Raw genomic sequence first — 20,372 nt, forward strand, 5'->3', positions numbered from 1 at the left:
TCTCATGCACAGAGGATCCAGGCAGGCTACACTCCATAGGCTCCTAATAGAGTGGGACACCACTTAGAGACTAAACAATTGCCAAGCATGCACAGAACAGCATTGCAATGGTGAATGTAGCACCAGATCTCTAGTGTTATTTCCACCATAACACAAGCTTAGGTAATAGCTAGACCAGGACAGTCTTGAAATGTCTGAAGGATGAAATTTTTGATAGGCGTCTTAGTCGATAGTAGGTAGAGGTCCACTTGTCTTGCCGCACTTGATGCTGAACCTCCTAAACTCTAAGTGATTTAAGAACTTTGTCTTCAACGGAAAAATGCTGGGCATTTCCTCCACACCAATTCAGTAACTTTCTACAAAGATCACGTCGGATTCTCCAACACTGGGCTTCCGCGAAGGGGCCAAGATGATGTCATCCAAGGATGTGCGCGCCCCTAGCCACACCCCCTGCTGCCGAAGCCTCGCCCCTCAGCAGTCTCCCCACCTTTTTCAGGTGCGTCGTGACGTAAGACGTGGGTCACACAACCTCGGCAACTGGTCCCGGAAGCAAAAAGTCGCGGGACGGAGGAGGCGGAAAGGCGGGCCTGCGTCCGTGTCGCCGGCAGGGGGCGTGGTGGTGCGGGGCGGGGCCGGGCACGGTAACGGCTCGGAAGTCCAGGCTGCCGGGCTGGAGGGAGGAGGAGGGACCGGTATCTGCCGCCGCTGCCGCTGCCGCCCGAGCTCCAACCTGTTCCGTGTGACCCCCGCTGGCCTTTCCGCGGCCATGATGATCCACGGCTTCCAGAGCAGCCACCAGGACTTCTCCTTCGGGCCCTGGAAGCTGACGGCTTCCAAGACCCACATCATGAAGTCGGCGGATGTGGAGAAGTGAGGCTCTAGGGCTGGGATCGGGGTGTGGGCCTTGGAGCTGGGCCTGAGCTGGAGGCGAGCGAGGCCCGCGAAGCCCCAGCCCTCCTCTAGGGCGGAGGCTCGTGTCCCTCCGGACGGGACCTTTGAATTGACAACACAGGAAATATCCCTGTCACCACTTCCTGTCCTTCGGTTCGGGTTCGGCAGGCTCTGGCTTCGTGAAAGTCACTCCGCCTGGGTTTGAGTAGAGCATGACTGTTCTGGTGGACTGCCCCCTCCCGCAGGTCTCTACCTGCCAAAGCCAGCGCCACCTTTAGACTATTTCTGGGTGGCTGTGAACTGTTTTCTGGAGGGTTAATAACAGGGGTGGTATATATGCTTGGTTTTTAACATGTCAGGTGCCATGCCAGGCGCTTGAGATACAAAAGATGAAAGCCTCTGCCTCGAGGAATTCAGTCTTGTGAGAGAGACAGACAGTTGTACAGTGTGAATTGATAGAGGTGTACCTGCAGGGTTATTTTTTTTTTTTTTTTTTTTTTTTTTGAGGCTGGTTACGAGGCATCCGGGAAATTGAGATGCCTGAAATGGATCTTAATAAAGTCGGTGGGATGGGGTGGGGCTGGGCTCGTGTGTAGCGCCGCAGGGCCAGTGAGAGTGACAACTGTGATGCGTTGTGATGCCTGAGCTGAATCTTGACAAGGTTTGGGGAGGTCCAGAGGGACGTGGAAAGCCAGGGGGGTCAGAGAGAGTGGGAGGCCTGAACAACAGTTCCTGTGTGATTAGAGCGTGAGGTATCAGAGGGGAAGAACTGCAGTGAGAAGCCAGTGGCAGATAGGCTCCTGAGCAGTGAAGGTACCACTGAGTGAACGTTTATGCCAGGCTAAGGAGTTTTGTTGGATTTTATCTGACTACCACCAGGTGTTATTTTATGCTAAAGGAACAACATTATCAGATGTACACTCTGAAAGATCTGAACATGATGTGGCGGTTGGATTGGAGGGCTGCAGGAATGGGGAAAGAGACCAGTTAGAAGGGTAGAGAGGAGAGGAGAGGTTTTAGAGATTAAGTGATTTGATGGTCACTTGATAGGAGGAGTAAGAGTAAAAGGAAGAATCTATACTCTTGGCAAGATTTCTGGCTTGGGTTATGCCTGGAAAGTTTTACCATTGGACATGGTGAGAAATACAGGAGGAAGAACAGTTGGGGGCAGGTGTTGGATGGAGGATGAATTGGATGGAGGATGTTTGTTGAAGTATGAATTGAGTATAGCTTATGAAGTGGAGATGTATTAGGCACTTATTTTGGAGCTTAAAAAAGATGATTTATTTATGGATTTATGTTTGGGAATCATCAGTTGGTACCTGGAGGCTTGAGAGTGAATTAAGATTGTCTGGAAATCATCCAGAAGAAAAGAAAAAGGTCATGAGGTGGAACTCTAGGGAGCAATGACAGATTTAGGCAGAGGAAAGTGACCAGAAGAGAGTTTGAAAGGATATTTAGTATCATAATTAATAAAAAGGTAACTTTCTTGCAGAGTCACTAAGAAAAATTTTGCTTCATCCCACCACAGGTTGAGTTATTCTCTGAGTTTTCCTCTGTGTATAACTTTCTCTGCTACATATTGCACCATATATATAATTGTGCTATATATTAGGCTGGTGCAAACCTAACTGTGATTTCGGATTGTGAATTTTAAATCATTGTAACTAGGTTCAAGCACATCTTTATTAATCAAAATAGAAACCATTACAATCATCACATTTTTACCTATGAGAAATGTTTGTTTATTCCTGTAGTGTAAAAATCTGTGCTTTGGGATTCAGCGATGAACTCTTGGTAACATTTTCTGCCTCCTATTGGTTGTGGAAGCATTTTTCCTGCAAAAAGTTGAGGTGCTTGGAGAAGTGGTAGTCAGTTGGTGAGAGGTCAGGTGAATATGGTGGATGAGGCAAAACTTGGTAGCCAGTTCATTCAACTTTTGAAGCATTGGTTGTGTGACCTGCAGTCAGGCGTTGTTGTGGAGAAGAATTGGGTCCTTTGTGTTGATCAATGCTGGCTGCACCTTTGTAATTTTCGATGCACCTCATCAGTTTGCTGAGCATACATCTCAGATGTAATGGTTTCCCCCAGATTCAGAAAACTGCAGTGGATCAGACTGGCAGCAGACCACCAAACAGTGACTGTAACCTTTTTTTCTGATGCAAGTTTGGCTTTGGGAGGTGCTCTGGAGCTTCTCCATGATCCAACCACTGAGCTGGTCATCGCTGGTTGTTGTATATTAATATTTAAGTGAATTAGGAAAATTTTGGATTAATGTATAGTGGCTCAGATGGTAAAGAATCTGCCTGCAGTAGTAGACCCGGGTTTGAACTCTGGGTTGGGAAGATCCCCTCAAGAAGGAAATGGTAACCCACTCCATTAGTTTTGCCTGGAGAGTTCCATGGACAGAGGAACCTGGTGGGTTACAGTCCATGAGGTCACAAAGAGTCGGACACAACTGAGCAACTAATGTTTTCACTTTTCTTTGAATTAGTGAAATTTCCTTTAATGAATTAAGACATGTTAATCCTATAAAGGCTTCCTGTCTTCTTGGCCTTATAAATTTGTTGTTGTTCAGTTGCTCAATCAAATCTGACTCTTTGTGACCCCCATCAACTGCAGCATGCCAGGCTTCCCTGTCCTTCATTAACTCCCAGAGTTTGCTCAAACTCTTGTCCATTGAATTGGTGATGCCATCTAACCATCTTGTTCTCTGTCGTCCTCTTCTCCTCCTGCCTTCAATCTTTTTCAGCATCAGGGTCTTTTCCAATGAGTAGGCTCTTTTCATCAGGTGGCCAAAGTATTGGAGCTTCAGCTTCAGCATCAGTCTTTCCAATGAATATTCAGGATTGACTTCCTTTAGGATTGATTGGTTTGATCTCCTTGCAGTCCAAGGGTCTCTCGAGAGTCTTCTCCAGCACCATAGTTCAAAAACATCAATTCTTTGGTGCTCTTTATGGGCCTTCTTTATGGTCCAACTCTCACATCCATACATGACTACTGGAAAAACCATAGCTTTGACTATACGGACCTTTGTTGGCAAAGTGATGTCTCTGCTTTTTAATATGCTGTCTAGGTTTGTCATAGCTTTTCTTCGAAGGAGCAAGTGTCTTTTAATTTCCTGGCTTCAGTCACCATTCGCAGCAATTTTGGAGTCCAGGAAAATAAAGTCTGTCATTGTTTCCATTGTTTCCCCATCTATTTGCCATGAAGTGATGAGACTGGATGCTATGATCTTAGGGTTTTGAATGTTGAGTTTTAAGCAGCTTTTTCACTCTCCTTTTTCACCTTCATCAAGAGGCTCTTTAGTTCCTCTTGGCTTTCTGCCATCAGGGTGGTGTCCTCTGCCTATATGAGATTATTGATATTTCTCCTGGCAATCTTGATTCAGTCATGAGCATCATCCAGCCTGGCATTTTGCATGATGTATTCTACATATAAATTTAGAAGCAGGGACTTCCCTGGTGGCTCAGCTGTGATGTGGGAGACCCTGGTTCTATCCCTGGGTTGGGAAGATCCCCTGGAGAAGGGAACGGCTACCTATTCCATTATTCTGACCTGGAGAATTCCATGGACTGTATAGTCCACAGGGTCGCAAAGAGTAAGTCACAACTGAGCGACTTTCACTAGCACTAACTAGCACTCAGCAGGGTGACAGTATATAGCCTTGATGTACTCCTTTCCCGATTTTGAACCAGTCGATTGTTCCATGTTGGGTTCTAACTGTTGCTTCTTGACCTGCATAGGGGTTTCTCAGGAGGCAGGTAAGGTGGTCTGGTATTCCCAACTCTTCAAGAGTTTTCCAGTTTGTTGTGATCCATACAGTCAAAGGCTTTAGCATAGTCAATGAAGCAGATGTTTTTCTGGAATTCCCTTGCTTTTTCTATGAGCCAGTGGATGTTGGCAATTTGATCTCTGATTCCTCTGCCTTTTCTAAATCCAGCTTGTACATCTGGAAGTTCTTGGTTCATGTACTGTTGAAGCGTGGCTTGGAGGATTTTGAGCATTACTTTGCTAGCATGTGAAATGAGTGCAGTTGTATGGTAGTTTGAGTATTCTTTGGCATTGCCCTTCTTTGGGCTTGGAATGAAAACTGACCTTTTCCAGACCTGTGGCCACTGCTGACTTTTCTTTGACCTTATAAATAGGCATACCTGTTTGTTACAAAGAGTAAAATTTGCCATTAGAAATGGGGTTAAGATATTCTGTTTGGCCTTTGTTCAAGATACTCTGAATTTAGGACTTTTGAAGAAATGTAAGTTATTGACAGGTATTCTTTTGACATATATTTAACTGCAGTATTTCAGAGGACTACTAGATTTTTTCAGATATGTTGGGAAAATCCACAGAATCACATCTTATATTAGTTTATATTTCATATGCAGTTTCCAGTGGTTGCAGCTTATTTATATCTAATCTTTTAATGAAATATTTATTCTGATTATAATCCATCCAATTTAGTCTTTTAAGTATCTAGTATTTTCTTTTTTAAAAAATTTTGTTTTATTGTGGTAAGGACACTTAATATGAATTCTACCCTCCTGACAAATTCATAAATGTAGAATGCATTATCACTGGCTATCGGGACAGTGTTGTACAGAAGATCTCTAGAACTTATTCATCTTGCTTTCCTGAAACTTTACACCTATTGATTAATAACCCGTTTTTCCCTTCCTCTAACCCTTGGCAACTACCATTTCACTCTTTGATTCTATGAATAAGTGGAATCATGTAGTGTCTGTCTGTCTATGACTGGTTTGTTTTACTCAGCATAATGTTCTTAGGGTTCATACATGCCATCACATATTGCAGAATTTCCTGCTTTTAAAAGGCTGCATCATACTCCATTGTATGTATAAACCACATTTTCTTTTCTTTTCTCTCTTTTTTAAAATGATATTTTTGCTGTCCGTCTTGCCTGTGGCATTTGAACGGGAGTATTGATCTCTCTCGTATTTGTTATTTTCTATTTCCTAATAACAAAAGAATAAATTTTACTTAAATTTATGATGAAAATTAATGGTATCAGATATCACCCTAAAGTTGTGCAACTTAAAATGTTAGATCACTGATATGTGCTTATGTACAGAAACACAGAGATCTGATGAATATACAGTGTGCCTGATTTTTTTTCCTTACTGTTGTTTCATAAGCATTTTCAACATTATTATATTCTCCTTTTAAATATTTTTAATGATTCCGTAACGTTTTATCATCTGGATAGACAATAGTTTGTGTGCTCAGTCGCTCGGTCATGTCTGTCTTGTGACTCCCTGGACTGTAGCCTGCCAGGCTTCTCTGTTCAAGGAATTTTCCAGGCAAGAATATTGGAGTGGGTTGCTATTTCTACCCCAGGGGAATCTTCCTGACCCAGGGATCGGACCCGTGTCTCTTACATCTCCTGCATTGGCAGGTGGATTCTTTACCACTGCACCACCTGGGAAGCCCAGACAACAGTTTACATAACTATTTATTTCCTTATCATTAGAGTATTTCTTCTTTACTCCTATAAATGAGATGATTATGAGTATTAATGTATGTAGTTTTTTTCTTCCCTGCATTGGGGATTATTTCTTTATTACAGATTGCCCAAAGCTGATATTTTGAGTCAAAGAATATAAATTTGATTAAGTTCTTGGTACTTTTTTCTTAATTTTTGCCCCAGGGTGGGATGTAAATTGACTTAGTTCTTCTGAAAATCTAAGGAGCAAGTGCTGGTTTCCCTCAGTGGGTGTATTTGCTTTTTTCATTATCACCTTTTAAAGCTTGTAACAACTTGAGAATTTTACTGGCAAAGGCATTTTCCTATAAGAAACAGCAGCTTTAATTTTTTAGTTTTTTAATTTTTTAGTGTTTTTTTCTTTGCTTCATAGCCAAAATTAATATAATTGTTATGTGAGAACAGAAAATTCACCAGAGATAGGAAGGTTATGGAAACATGGGGCTGTGGTACATTAACTTCTTTTCTGGGCAGTCATGGTAAAATTAGAACCCATCTTCATTTTTAAAAGTGGTGAGGCTTTGATGATCCAGGAATGAAGTAGATGTTTCTACTATCAATATATTTTACATTTAAAGCTTAAATAATTTGTTTATGCATGGTTTTTACAAGACTTGACTGGTATGTCTAGTTGGGAATAGATTTAAAGCAACTGGAAAGAGGATAATTGTGGTCTTGGGATATGCATAGATCTTTTGTTAGCTTTATGTAAAAATACATTCTATAATGTATTGTTTCAGCTTACCTAACCTGTGTAGCTATATAGCTTTCAAAAATCTGGAAGTCTTAAGAAAAAAGAAAACCTGATCTGCTAAAGTAGCTGTCATAGACCACTTGCACTAAAATCCTGTGCTTTGTTCAGGATCCCTTAGAACTTCATTCAAAGCATTTTTAAACTTTGGACTCTATTGCATACTTTATAACTGTATTAGAAATGTAAGGAAGGAGAAAAAATCCCTACAGTCTCTTTGCCCTAATAAATGAATTATTATTGTTTTTCCTGTTCTCTTTTTCTTCATTATGCAGTTTAAAGAAGTGTGATTGTTTGTTTTTTCCAGCCTTTGATAGGTTAAAGCAAAATAAAAAGGGATGAGGGTGCTTCAGGGGCAGGTACCTACATTCTAGAGCAGCTAGAGGTATAAACCCTCAGTTGAGCTTGAGGACCTTGTCTTAACAAGTTTGTTAAATGTGATGATCTTTGATCAGTAGGATAAGGTGAAATAACATTTTATAGTTTTTGTTTGTGAACAAAGTATATAATAGTTTTTGAAAATTTTCTGAAAGCAATAAAATTTAAAAATTGATATAAAAGATAATTAGAAAATTGATTCCATGGAGCCTCTGCGTTAGTTATGCTTTCAGGTTGCAAGGAAAAGAGAATCCCTGCCCCAGCCCTCTACCCCCTTCTCATCCCTGTCCACCTCGGTTGCCTCCAGTGATGAGAATTTAATAGTACGTGAGGAAATAATTGAACACAGGATTCAGCTCAGAAAACGAACAGTGCTTATGACCAGAACAACCACAGATGTCCCTAGCCTTCCTCTTATCCTTGTTTTTTGGTCTCTCGTGTGCTCTGCCTGCTTCTCTGGCTGTTACTTAAAGTTTTCACTCTCCCCTCCTCACTCCCTCATGGTCTGTGTCATGCCGCATCTCTTGGTGTGTGCTTTATTCAACTGCCATCCAAACTTATGAAAAGAGGGATCAGAATAAAGTTAATTGGCCATTATTCAATTCAGCATGACTGTATTGGGCAGAGTTCTCAGGCTAAACTTCAGGGGTTCCTGCTAGCCCATAGATAATTGCCCTTGTTTGAGGAGCTGAACTTTCATCCCTAAACTGAAAGTCCTGGTTGTAACTGAGGTGACAGGGTTGTAAGGCATGGTAACCTATACATAAGGGGCTTCCCTGGTGGCTCAATGGTAAAGGATCCACCTACCAATGCAAGAGACACCAGTTCAATCCCTGGGTTGGAAAGATCCCCTGGAGAAGGAAATGGCAACCCACTCCAGTATTGTCTGGGAAATGCCAGAGACAGAGGAATCTGGCAGGCAAGAGAGTCGGACATAACAACTAAACAACAACAAAAAACCTATACATAGAGTTACTTTTTTCAGAAGTAACTAGTAGCCACTTAAAAATCTTTAAAACAAGGGTTATAAACTCAGCTTTCTAAAGAGTCAAGGGGATTGGTGAACCAGCAAGCTTATACCCCACTTAACGAGACCCCTCTACTCTGTTCCCGCCAGCTGGTGTCAAGTGGAAATACAGGTTCAGTATTGGCCAAATCTTCCTTTTTATTTTCCAAAGAGAAACCAAAAGTCCAGATCTCTCAAAAATCTCTCAATTTTTATTGGCAACTCAATGATTTTGCCAGTTATTTCAAATATTAAAAAGGTATTTTGTGAGGCTAGTCGTAACATGCTGCTGCTAAGTCGCATCAGTCGTGTCCAACCCTGTGTGACCCCATAGACGGCAGCCCACCAGGCTCCTCTGTCCCTGGGATTCTCCAGGCAAGAACACTGGAGTTGGTTGCCATTTCCTTCTCCAGTTCATGAAAGTGAAAAGTGAAAGTGAAGTCGCTCAGTCATGTCTGACTCTTAGTGACCCCATGGACTGCAGCCCACCAGGCTTCTCTGCCCATGGGATTCTCCAGGCAAGAGTACTGGAGTGGGTTTCCATTGCCTTCTCTGAGTTGTAACATATCTGTGAGTTAATAATTTGTGATCTTGGTCTCATGGTAGGTCTAATATAACTTTCTTATGTAATAAAACTAGCCAGTTGAGGTCCAAGTTTTTATAAAGCAGGCTAGTATAATGGAAAGAGGCCTAGTTTTACCACTTACTAGCTCTGTCATTTCAGTAAGCTACTTAAGTTCTCTGAGCCTTTCTTAGCTCACAGGGTAGTTTTGAGGCTCAGATTCAACTATCTCAGACTTGTCTTTGATCATCCTACCTTAAATGGTACCCCTGCATTGCATTGCTTCAATTTTCGTGTATCACTTATTACTAGCTGACATTATATTATGTATTTTGTGTATATTTATTACTTATTATTTAGCCCACTACCTAGTACAGTGCCAAAAAGGTATACACAAAGACAATGGATGATGAAAGCATTTATAGACTTTACAACTATATTATCTTATTAAATCATATATTATTTAACTCATTTAGGAGTAAAAGGTATTCTGTGGAGACCAAAAGGAAACAAGAGTACCAACAGTGATATAAAATAATCCTTCTGACTTTTGATTATGCATAGGTTAGCTGATGAATTGCATATGCCATCTCTCCCTGAAATGATGTTTGGAGACAATGTTTTAAGAATCCAGCATGGCTCTGGCTTTGGAATTGAGTTCAATGCTACAGATGCATTAAGATGTGTGAACAACTACCAAGGAATGCTTAAAGTAGCCTGTGCTGAAGAGTGGCAGGAAAGCAGGTGAGGATCTGGGCAGTTAGGGGTTGAAATAGAAAAGAGTTGAAAAAGTATTCAGTTGTGATATTTTATTATAATGAAGGACTAGTATTATTATTAAATTTGATAGTTGAATCATTCTAGAGTTCATTTTTCTCATTGATAAAAGATTAATTACCCCCTTTTTAGTACTTCTTGAGTTAAATTCAATGACAGTTGAGGTGAGCTATGGAAGGTTTTGTTTTTTCAGCTTTCAGTGTTCTTTAGTGAAGACACATTGCACTGTGTACTTTAATACTCCTGTTTTTGAAGAAAAATGTTTGCTTATGGTTTGCATTGAAAATCTAAGGAGCATTGAAACTAAGGAAAATGAAAAATGTATTTTATTTCATAATCAAGTCGAGAGTTATTTATTTTGTTCCTATTGTGTATTAGGTTCTTTGAAAAAAGTATAAAGCTTTAAAGCATGTCCTTGGGCAGTGTACAGATTAATTGGGGAGACTACATTATTAATTCATGACAGGTTAAATAACAATAAATGTACAGAAAAGCTAAGAAAGATCTTATATTAGTGAATTTTGACAAGTATATGTGTTCATTAATAGGATATTTTATATTATGTATAGAATGTAATTTGGTGTGATGCATGAATGGGGTCACAGAAGAGTTGGACACAACTTAGCAACTAAACAACAAAATGAGTATAGATGTTCTATATTCTACCTCACTGAATCTGATCCTTCTCATTTTGGTATTTGAGGACGGAGGGTGAACACTCTAAAGAGGTTATTAAACCGTATGATTGGACCTATACAACGGATTATAAGGGAACATTACTTGGAGAATCACTTAAGTTAAAGGTAAATCTTACTTTTTGCTTTTATGAATCATTGATTGCCTTGGATAGTCTCAATATTAAAGCTTTCTAGTAATGGGTTATTTTATGCTGCTACTTTCATCCTACTTTGTACTGTGGGAGGCTTTAGAACCTAATGTGAGGGAATTTTGCTTGTTGATTATCAGCACAAAATAAAAGAAGGCCATAGTGGAACAATTTTTATTAAAAACATGGTTGTAGTAGCTGGTGGATTGCCTTAGTTTTATTATGTAATATCAAGAAGCATTAAAATGTACTGTCCTTGGTGTACCCTATTAGGTGATTTAGACAAACCCTGCTAGCTAGTAGCTTGCAGTTTTACAGATAAATGGATATGTGGGCAGGTAGGAATTTTGGTCAGATAACTGGGATTATTTTTCTGTCTGCACTATGTGTAAATCAAGTATGACTTAAGGCAAGTTATTTAATCTGTCTGATTCTATTTTATCAGTAAATTGGATAAACAGAAATATCTATCTTATAGCAGAGTTTTGGTGTAAAATTATCTGTGGGAGTTTTCAGTGAATTCTAAAACTCTGTATTGATGTTAAACTGCATCTGTATAAGACCTGCTTAAGAAGAGATTCACTTCATGGTAAATGATACTAGAAATGTGGAACTGGTAGGCCTCATATTGGGAGCTTAGCTACATAGGGTCATGGATACAGCAGAGTACAGACAAATAATCCCTCCATTATAGTCTAATGGGGGAGGAAGGTTATTTTAGTTTGTTAATACTTTATAGATTAATATTCCCTCTTTTCATTCCTGACTGAAAAACTTTTCAAAGTGTGTAGACCATTTGCTATTTCATTGCAGAAAGTGAGGAAATGAGAATTTGTTTTATGCAATAATGATGACTGTCTTTGTAGGAGACAAGGGGTGTGAGAGCTGTAGGAGGTGAGAGACATATGCTCTGCACTCTTCATCGGCACTTGAGCCTGTCATTTAGTTTGTTCTAAGGTGTTGCTGACAAATGTCAGTATGATCAACCACTCACTAGTGGTAAGGAGCTGAGGCTTTGGCAGACCTTAGTTCAAATCTCAGCACCATTACTTAACAGCTTGGAAAAGCAATTTAATCTTTGCTAAGCCTTCGGGCTTCCCTCGTAGCTCAGTTGGTAAAGAATCCACCTGCAATGCAGGAGACCCCAGTTCGATTTTTGAGTCAGGAAGATCCGCTGGAGAAGGGATAGGCTACCCACTCCAGTATTCTTGGGCTTCCCTTGTGGCTCAGCTGGTAAAGAATCTGCCTGCAATGTGGGAGACCTGGGTTCCATCTCAGGGTTGGGAAGATCCAGTATTCTGGCCTGGAGAATTCCATGGACTGTATAGTCCATGAGATCACAGAGAGTCGGACACGACTGAGCGCCTTTCACTTTCACTTTCACTTTCACGCCTTTGGTGAACTAAGGATAATATCAGTTGGGATGTAGTAAAGAATATATGTGTTGAGTGTTTAGAGCACAGTGTCTGTTAACACAGTAAGATCTTAATAGCAGCTGCTATCATTATAGTATCATATTTCAAATGTCAAGTTAATATTATTGAAATACCAAAAATAAAAGTAGATATATTGCCTAGATAGTATTTACCTCTTGCTTTATGATCTAAATAGAGTTGATGAATGTGTTCCTTTGTTGCCTTAAAAAATAGTGACTATTTTCCAGGTAAAATTGTTAGGACTTTGTTGCTTAACTCTCAAAATAATCTTGTTAGTAGGCGTTATTATCCTCATTTTGTAGATGAAGAAATGGGTTCAAGATCTTTAAGTATGTATCTGTTAGTAAGGTAACACTGATGCTAGAGATTGTTGTTAAGCACATTTGTTATATGTGGAAGATCACTTTCATAGGAACATATTTTACATTTAACTTGTTTTAATACCTAAGGATTTTTTGACCTATTTTATATATATATATATATATATATTGACCTGTAATATTATTTGAGATTTTTAATTATTTAATCCTTCAACTGTTCCTCAGAACGCTTATTCAGAAGCCCTAGTAGGTATAGGAAGTGCATGCCAGTGTAGGAGAAGGTATTTTATATGTACAGTAAGGGTATCAGAGAATGAACCATTAGAATGAAGCCTTTCCTTTGCCCTTAAATTCTTGCTTTTTAGTTGCTGGTGGCTTCTGTTGTGTGTGTATATTTAATGTTTTCTCACTCTTCAGGTTGTTTAACCCATTACCCTGAGTTGTATCATGGTGTAAGAGGAGAGAGCCAGTCGCGGAGTAATACTGACCTCGCTGGATTCATACCCAGCCTTGTCATTTGTTGTCTGGGCTACCATGGGCACTTCTTTCAGATTATGGTATGAGAATATTATGAGAAAACAGGTCAAATGCATAATATGTACCTGGCCCATAGTAACCTATCAATATTTGGCTGTTTTTTTCCTTTTCTATAAAATAAATGGGCTTCCTTGATAGCTCAGTTGGTAAAGAATCCGCCTGCAATGCAGGAGACCCCAGTTCGATTCCTGGGTCAGGAAGATCTGCTGGAGAAGGGATAGGCTACCCATTCCAGTATTCTTGGGCTTCCTTTGTAGCTCAGCTGCTAAAGAATCCACCTACAATGCGAGAGACCTGGGTTTGATCCCTGGGCTGGGAAAATCCCCTGGAGAAGGGAAAGGCTACCCACTCTAGTTTTCTGGCCTGGAGAAATCCATGAACTGTATAGACATGGAGTTGCAAGGAGTTGGACATGACTGAGCAACTTTCACTTATTAAATAAATAAATTGGATATACAGGAAAATAGAAGTACAAAGCTGCCTCTTCTATTGATACTGCCTTTTAGGAATAAAACATACTTAGTGTGCATGCATTTAAACTTTTTTTTTTTTTAAAGCACATTGGAACATTTGCCCAGTTATTTTTGTATGATTCAGTATCTTAAATTTTCTTTTTCTTTTTTCCTTTTGGTAAAAAGATATATAACATAAAACTACTATCTTAGTTATTTTCAGGCATATTAATTAGTGTTAAAGTGTATTCATGCTGTTGTGACACAAATCTCCAGAACTTCTTTCTCTTTAAAAACTGAAAATCTGTACCTATTGAACATCAACTTCTCCATTTCTTCCTTCTTCAGCACTTGGCAACTGCCATTCTTCTTTCTGTTTTTGTGAATTTGACTACCTTAGATACCTCTTGTAAGTGGAACCGTACATTGCCTTTTTATGACTGGCTTATGTCACTTAGCATAATGTCCTCAGGGTTTATCCATGTTGTGGCGTGTGTCCGACTTCCCATCCTTTTTAGGGCTGGGTAACATTCCAGTGCATGTGTATACATTTTGTTCTTCCGGTCACTTGTCAGGGAGCATTTGGGTTGCTTTTACCTCGTGGGTATGGTGAATAGTGCTGCTACGAACATAGGTGTGCAAATATCTCTTCAGAATTCTGCTTTCATTTCTTTGTGTGTATACCCAGAAGTGGAATTGCTAGATCATATGGTAATAATTCTATTTTTAATTTTTTAAGGAACCTCTGTACTGTTTTCCATAGCAGCTATACCATTTTACATTCCCACCAGCAGTGTGTGAGAGGTTTTGATTTGCATTTCCCTAATAACTTGTGATGTTGAGCATCTTTTCATATGCCTGTTGGCCATTTGTATATAATCTTTAATATTTTGAGCTTGTAAAAGTAAATTAAGTGGAGGGGGTAGGGGTAATGTGCTGACACAAACATTGGAAATGAGTGGAGTAAGATAAATTACTTATCTTTGTAATATAAAAGGCAAGAAGAACACGTATGAATACTGTATGCTTCTTGATAGTTGTTTACCACAGAGGTGTAGGTTAACAATTCTGATACTGTTTTAGTTTTGCAAGATGAAAAAGTTTTAGAGATCTGTCTGACAGCAGTGTGAATATAATTAACACTACTGAACTGTACACTTACAAATGATTTAAGTGGTAGATTTCTTATTACTCATTTTTTCTTGCCAGCAATTAAAAAAAAAGTTAAACACTGTTATCATGTAACCCAGCAATTCCACTCCTAGGTATACACTCAAGAGAGAAAACTATATCCACATAAAAACCTGTATGCAAATATTCATAGCTGCATTACTTATAATAGCTAAAATGTGAAAACTACCCAGATGTTCATCAGTGGATAAGCAAAACTGGTATATCTAGACAGTGAAATATTATTTAGTCTTGAAAAAGAAACAAAACAGTGATACATACCTTGGAAACGTTATGCTAAATGAAAGAAGCCAGACACAAACTTACATGTATATGATTCCAGAAGGATTTGCAAAACAAATTTATAGAAAAAAAACTAGAGTAGTGGCTTCCAGGAACTGCGGGAAGTGGGGAATGGAGAGACACTGCTAGTGGGTATGACAGTTTCTTTTTGGGGTGATGATATGTGCTGGAATTAGGTAATAGTGATGTCTACACAGTCTTGTCAACATACTAAAGACAAGTGAATTATAGTCTGGGAGTTTTATCTCTTTTTCTTTTTAAAGAAAGAAATCACTGTAAAACATAACAATTTCATGGTATTTCCTAATGGGATGTACATACACACACACTATTTTCAGTAATATTTGAAAAGGAAATTTAACATTGGGTTCTTAACATTTGCTATTAACTAACTTTATATGATAAATATAAAAGTATTTATATCAAGTAATTTCCCTATTATAAACCTTCATCTGATGTGAGAGAGTGAGAGACGTTCACTTGAAAGATGTGACCAAGACTTACTTTTCTTGCAAGGTATCAAGAATATTTTTAGCTTGAATATTTGTACATTTTTAAGCCTTTTGAAAATTGTGAAATAACTTAGAAAAGTTCATGAAAGATGAAAATACAGTTTAATGTAACCACAGAGTAAAAGAAATAGAACATTGTGATCACCGCACCAGACCCCCAGCAGGATTTGCCTGACCATAATTCTGTTTAAAAACTATTTCCTAGTATCTTTTGATATGTTCAACCTTAATTTTATTTCCTTGAAATAAAACTAGTGTGCATTGTTGTTTATAGCTTGGGCCTCATATTTTCAGCATTTAGAGTCCCTAGTGTCTTTTAGTGTCTTATTTCTGTTGGTTCTGATTTATGGTGTCTAGACTCCTAATATACCTTATTTTCTTTGAATCCTCGGATGATGCTACTTTCCTTCACAGAGGATTTTTGTTTATTTCTCATAAGCTACTAAGGGCATTCATAGTCAAGGGCATAGGTCTGCAATCTGTTTATGTAAAGGATCAGACAGTAAATATTACAGGCTTTGAAGACCATAGATTTATGTTGCAGTTACTCAGCTGTGTTGTTGTAGTTGAAAGCAGCCATAGACAATATGCAAAAGAGTAGGCACAGCTGTGTTTCAAAAAATTTTTTTTTATGGACATGGAAATTTGAATGTCATATAGTTTTTTATGTCATGAAATATTAAAAAAACATTTTCCCCACAGTCATTTGAAAAAATGTGAAAATGATTCTTAGTTTGCATTCATACAAAAGTAGGTGGCAAACCACATTGGCCTGGAAGTCCTAGTTTGCTAACCTCTTATATGGGATCAGAGCTTGAGGTTTCAGTTCAGTTCAGTTGCTCAGTCCTGTCTGACTCTTTGCAACCCCATGGACTGCAACACAGCAGGCTTCCCTGTATATCACAACTCCCAGAGCTTGCTCAAACTCATGTCCATAGAGTCGGTGATGCCATCCAACTATCATGTTCTCTGTCATCCTCTTCCCCTCCTGACTTCAATCTTTTCCAGCATCAGGGTCTTTTCCAATGAGTCAATTCTTCGCATCAAGTGACCAAAGTATTGGAGTTTCAGCTGCAGCATCAGTCCTTCCAGTGAATATTCAGGACTGATCTCCTTTAGGATGGACTGGTTGGATCTCCTTGCAGTCCAAGGAACTCTCAAGGGCCTTCTCCAACACCACAGTTCAAAAGCATCAATTTTTCGGCACTCAACTTTCTTTATAGCCCAACTCTCACATCCATACATGACTACTGGAAAAGCCATAGCTTTGAGTATATGGACCTTTGTTGGCAAAGTGATGTCTCTGCTTTTTAATGTTATGTCTAGGTTGGTCATAGCTTTTCTTTCAAGGAGTAAGCATCTTTTAACTTCCTGGCTACAGTCACCATCTGCAGTGATTTTGGAGCCCAAAAAAATAAAGTCTCTCATGTTTCCATTGTTTCCTCATCTACTTGCCATGAAGTGATAGGACTGGATGCTGTGATCTTAGTTTTCTGAATGTTAAGCCTTAAGCCAACTTTTTCACTCTCCTCTTTTACTGTCATCAAGAGACTCTTTAGTTCTTCACTTTCTGCCATAAGGGAGGTGTCATCTGCATATCTGAGGTTATTGATATTTCTCCTGGCAATCTTGATTCCAGCTTGTGCTTCATTCAGCCTGGCATTTCGCATGATGTACTTTGCATATAAGTTAAATAAGCAGGGTGACAATATACAGCCTTGACGTACTCCTTTCCTGATTTGGAACCAATCTGTTTTCCATGTCCAGTTCTAACTGTTGCTTCTTGACCTGCATACAGATTTCTCAGGAGGCAAGTAAGGTGGTTTGGTATTCCCATCGCTTTAAGAATTTTCCACAGTTTGTTGTGATCCACATAGTCAAAGGCTTTGGCATAGTCAGTAAAGCAGAAGTAGATGTTTTTCTGGAATTCTCTTGCTTTTTCTATGATCCAGTGGATATTGGCAATTTGATTTCTGGTTCCTCTGCCTTTTCTAAATCCAGCTTGAACATCTGGAAGTTCATGATTCATGCACTATTGAAGCCTGGCTTGGAGAATTTTGAGCATTACTTTGCTAACGTGTGAGATGAGTACAACTGTGCTATAGTTTGACCATTCTTTGACATTGCCTTTCTTTGGGATTGGAATGAAAATTGACCTTTTCCAGTCCTGTGGCCACTGCTGAGTTTTCCCAATTTGCTGGCATATTGAGTGCAGCACCCTAACAGCGTCATCTTTTAGGATTTGAAATAGCTCAACTGGAATTCCATTACCTCTGCTAAGCTTTGTTTGTAGTGATGCTTCCTAAGGCTTCCTAATGACTTCGCATTCTAGGATGTCTGGCTCTAGGTGAGTGATCACACCATCCTGGCTGTCTGGGTCGTAAAGATCTTTTTTGTATAGTTCTTCAGTGTATTCTGGAGAAGGAAATGGCAACCCACTCCAGTATTCTTGCCTGGTAAATCCCTTAGATGGAGGAGCCTGGTAGGCTAGAGTCCATGGGGTCGCAAAGAGTTGGCCAGGACTGAGTGACTTCACTTCACTTCACTTCAGTGTATTCTTGCCACCTCTCCTTAGTATCTTCAGCTTTTGTTGGGCCCATGCCATTTCTTTTATTGTGCCCATCTTTGCATGAAATGTTCCCTTATTATCTCTAATTTTCTTGAAGAGATCTCTATTCTTTCCCATTCTCTTCTTTTCCTGTTTCATTGCATTGATCATTGAGGAAAGCTTTCTTATCTCTCCTTGCTATTCTTTGGAATTCTACATTCAAATGGATATATCTTTCCTTTGCTCCTTTGCCTTTAGCTTACTGGGCCTGTAACATAAGAAGTTGTGGATCCATTGTAACACTTTGAGATGTCTTTGCAAAATTGGGAGCAGGGCAAGTAATTCTCCAAGGCCTCTGCCTTTGGTGAAGACTGAACAGTGTCACTTTTCTGGGCTCCAGTCCTCTTCCAGATCTCAGTCCAGTCCTTTTTCACTGTATTGGCTGTATAATGCTTTTAAGAGGTTTTTATTTTTTCATCCAGCTTTTTAAATTGCCTTTAGCTTACTTGGGCTTCCCTGATAGCTCAGTTGGTAAAGAATCCGCCTGCAATGCAGGAGACCCCAGTTCGATTCCTGGGTCAGGAAGATCCCCTGGAGAAGGGATAGGCTACTTACTCCAGTATTCTTGGGCTTCCTTTGTGGCTCAGCTGGTAAAGAATCCGCCTGTAATGCGGGAGACCTGGGTTTGATCCTTGGGTTGGGAAGATCCCCTGGAGAAGGGAAAGGCTACCCACTCCAGTTTTCTGGCCTGGAGAATTCCATGGACTGTATAGTCGATAGGCTCACGAAGAGTCCGACACGACTGATCGACTTTCACTTTTACTTTTCACTTTCAGCGAGAAAGTTTGTCTAGATTATTTATTTTGACAATACCAGAAGCCAGAAATGTTCAGTATCTCTTAAGTTTAGCTGTTTTACCTTTCAGATGCTTGAGTTCAGAGAGAAGATAAGTAGAGTTGAGGAAGAAAAAAGGCTGAGAAATATAAAGTTTTAAACATATTTGTCCTTATTAATGAAGAAGATAGTATATAGCTAAGCTAAATATAATGAATTTCCCTAATCCATGTGTTACCTAATTATTTTTTGTCTTTCTCTTTCAAACATTTTATGAGAACTTACTTGGCAAAACAGATGGATTTATGTTCACTAATCACTTACTGAAGGCATATGTGAAATATTAGTGAAATGGCCATTTACTAACGAAGTGTAATGGTTAATTTTTGGAAATCAGATATATCTATAAGGATGATCTTTCAAATGTATTCCTTTGAACTAAAACTAAATAAAATATAAGGAATTAAAAGTTGTATTTATTTAATACTAACTAAAGTTTTATGCTCTTAGGCAGTTCTAGAGGCGTCAGCCTTTGTTTTAAATAGATCACAAATATGCAGGTGATGCAAGGCACTGGTCATATGCTGCCCTAAATCCCTATCCCTACCCTTCACCTTCCTTCCGCTCCTTTTAATTTCACCTCCATGTGTGGTCTCATGTCTGCTGGATGTTGAAATAAAATTGTAGAGATCTAAAATATTATCTGTAAATAAACATGGAAGAACTATGAACATTTTTTTCACCTCTTGGGAATCAAACTTCCAGATTCTTTCATAGCACCCTCTCCTCCTCTGCATTGCCATTTTCCCACAAAGTCTATGTAATCGTTTAGACATCCATTATCATATTTTTCTAATTCTTATCCAGTTTTCTGAAACTACTCTAAATTTCTTAATTCTATCCATGAGTGAAAAAAAAATGACCTATTCACAGCTTATAAGTAAAGTACAATAATAGCCACCATATACCAAATACTTATAGTTTGACAAGCATTGCTTTGTTGTTTATTCATGATACAACTTTGTTAAAGAGTTGAAAAGCTGGACATTTTATAGTAAAAATGAATGTAATATTAAATGGTATCACAAAACATACTTTCATGTTACTGTTAGGAGATACTTGGATTTAGTGAGTTACTGACATAACCCACCTTGAGATTATTGGTGCTTTTGTTGGGTTATATATGTTTGTGTCTGGTGGCTGTAAAATAATACTTTAAAAAAAACAGCCAGTATCCTCTAAAGCTCTTTGGAATGCTAGGATTTTCCCTTAAAATTTCTCTAATGTTCTTATTTATCTCAATATTTAAAACACTTTTGTTTGTAGACTTGGAGATAGATCTACAATATGTAACATCATTCTTATAGGAAAGATTTTTTTTAAGTTCCAAATAAATGTCTTATAAGTAGAATTTTATAGCACCAAACTGCTTTGAACTTCTATGATAGTAGTAGTTTATTCATCACATTGACCAATTTTCAGATAGTTAATTTTCTCATAGTCATAATAGAGCAGTTGATTTTACTGTTCTGTTTCAGTGTTCTATTTTACTTTTCTATTGCAGTGTTC

At 38.9% G+C, this 20,372-nt stretch overlaps 1 protein-coding gene across 3 annotated transcripts in view; it reads left to right on the top strand.

Moving 5' to 3' along the window:
- The first annotated feature begins 607 nt into the window (after positions 1-607).
- TIPRL (TOR signaling pathway regulator) overlaps positions 608-20,372 on the top strand; it is a 57,492-nt gene continuing 37,727 nt past the window's right edge. Inside the window, exons 1-3 of one of the 3 annotated variants that reach the window (XM_061120205.1) lie at positions 608-870; positions 9,653-9,832; positions 10,569-10,668. In XM_061120205.1, the coding sequence (XP_060976188.1) occupies positions 767-870; positions 9,653-9,832; positions 10,569-10,668 (384 nt within the window). In that variant the 5' untranslated portion in view covers positions 608-766. The remainder of the gene's footprint in view (positions 871-9,652; positions 9,833-10,568; positions 10,669-20,372) is intronic. The other 2 variants (XM_061120204.1, XM_061120203.1) reach the window with 2 other exon arrangements.

This window comes from Dama dama, chromosome 20 (assembly GCF_033118175.1).
Source record: "Dama dama isolate Ldn47 chromosome 20, ASM3311817v1, whole genome shotgun sequence".
Classification (NCBI taxonomy): domain Eukaryota; kingdom Metazoa; phylum Chordata; class Mammalia; order Artiodactyla; family Cervidae; genus Dama; species Dama dama.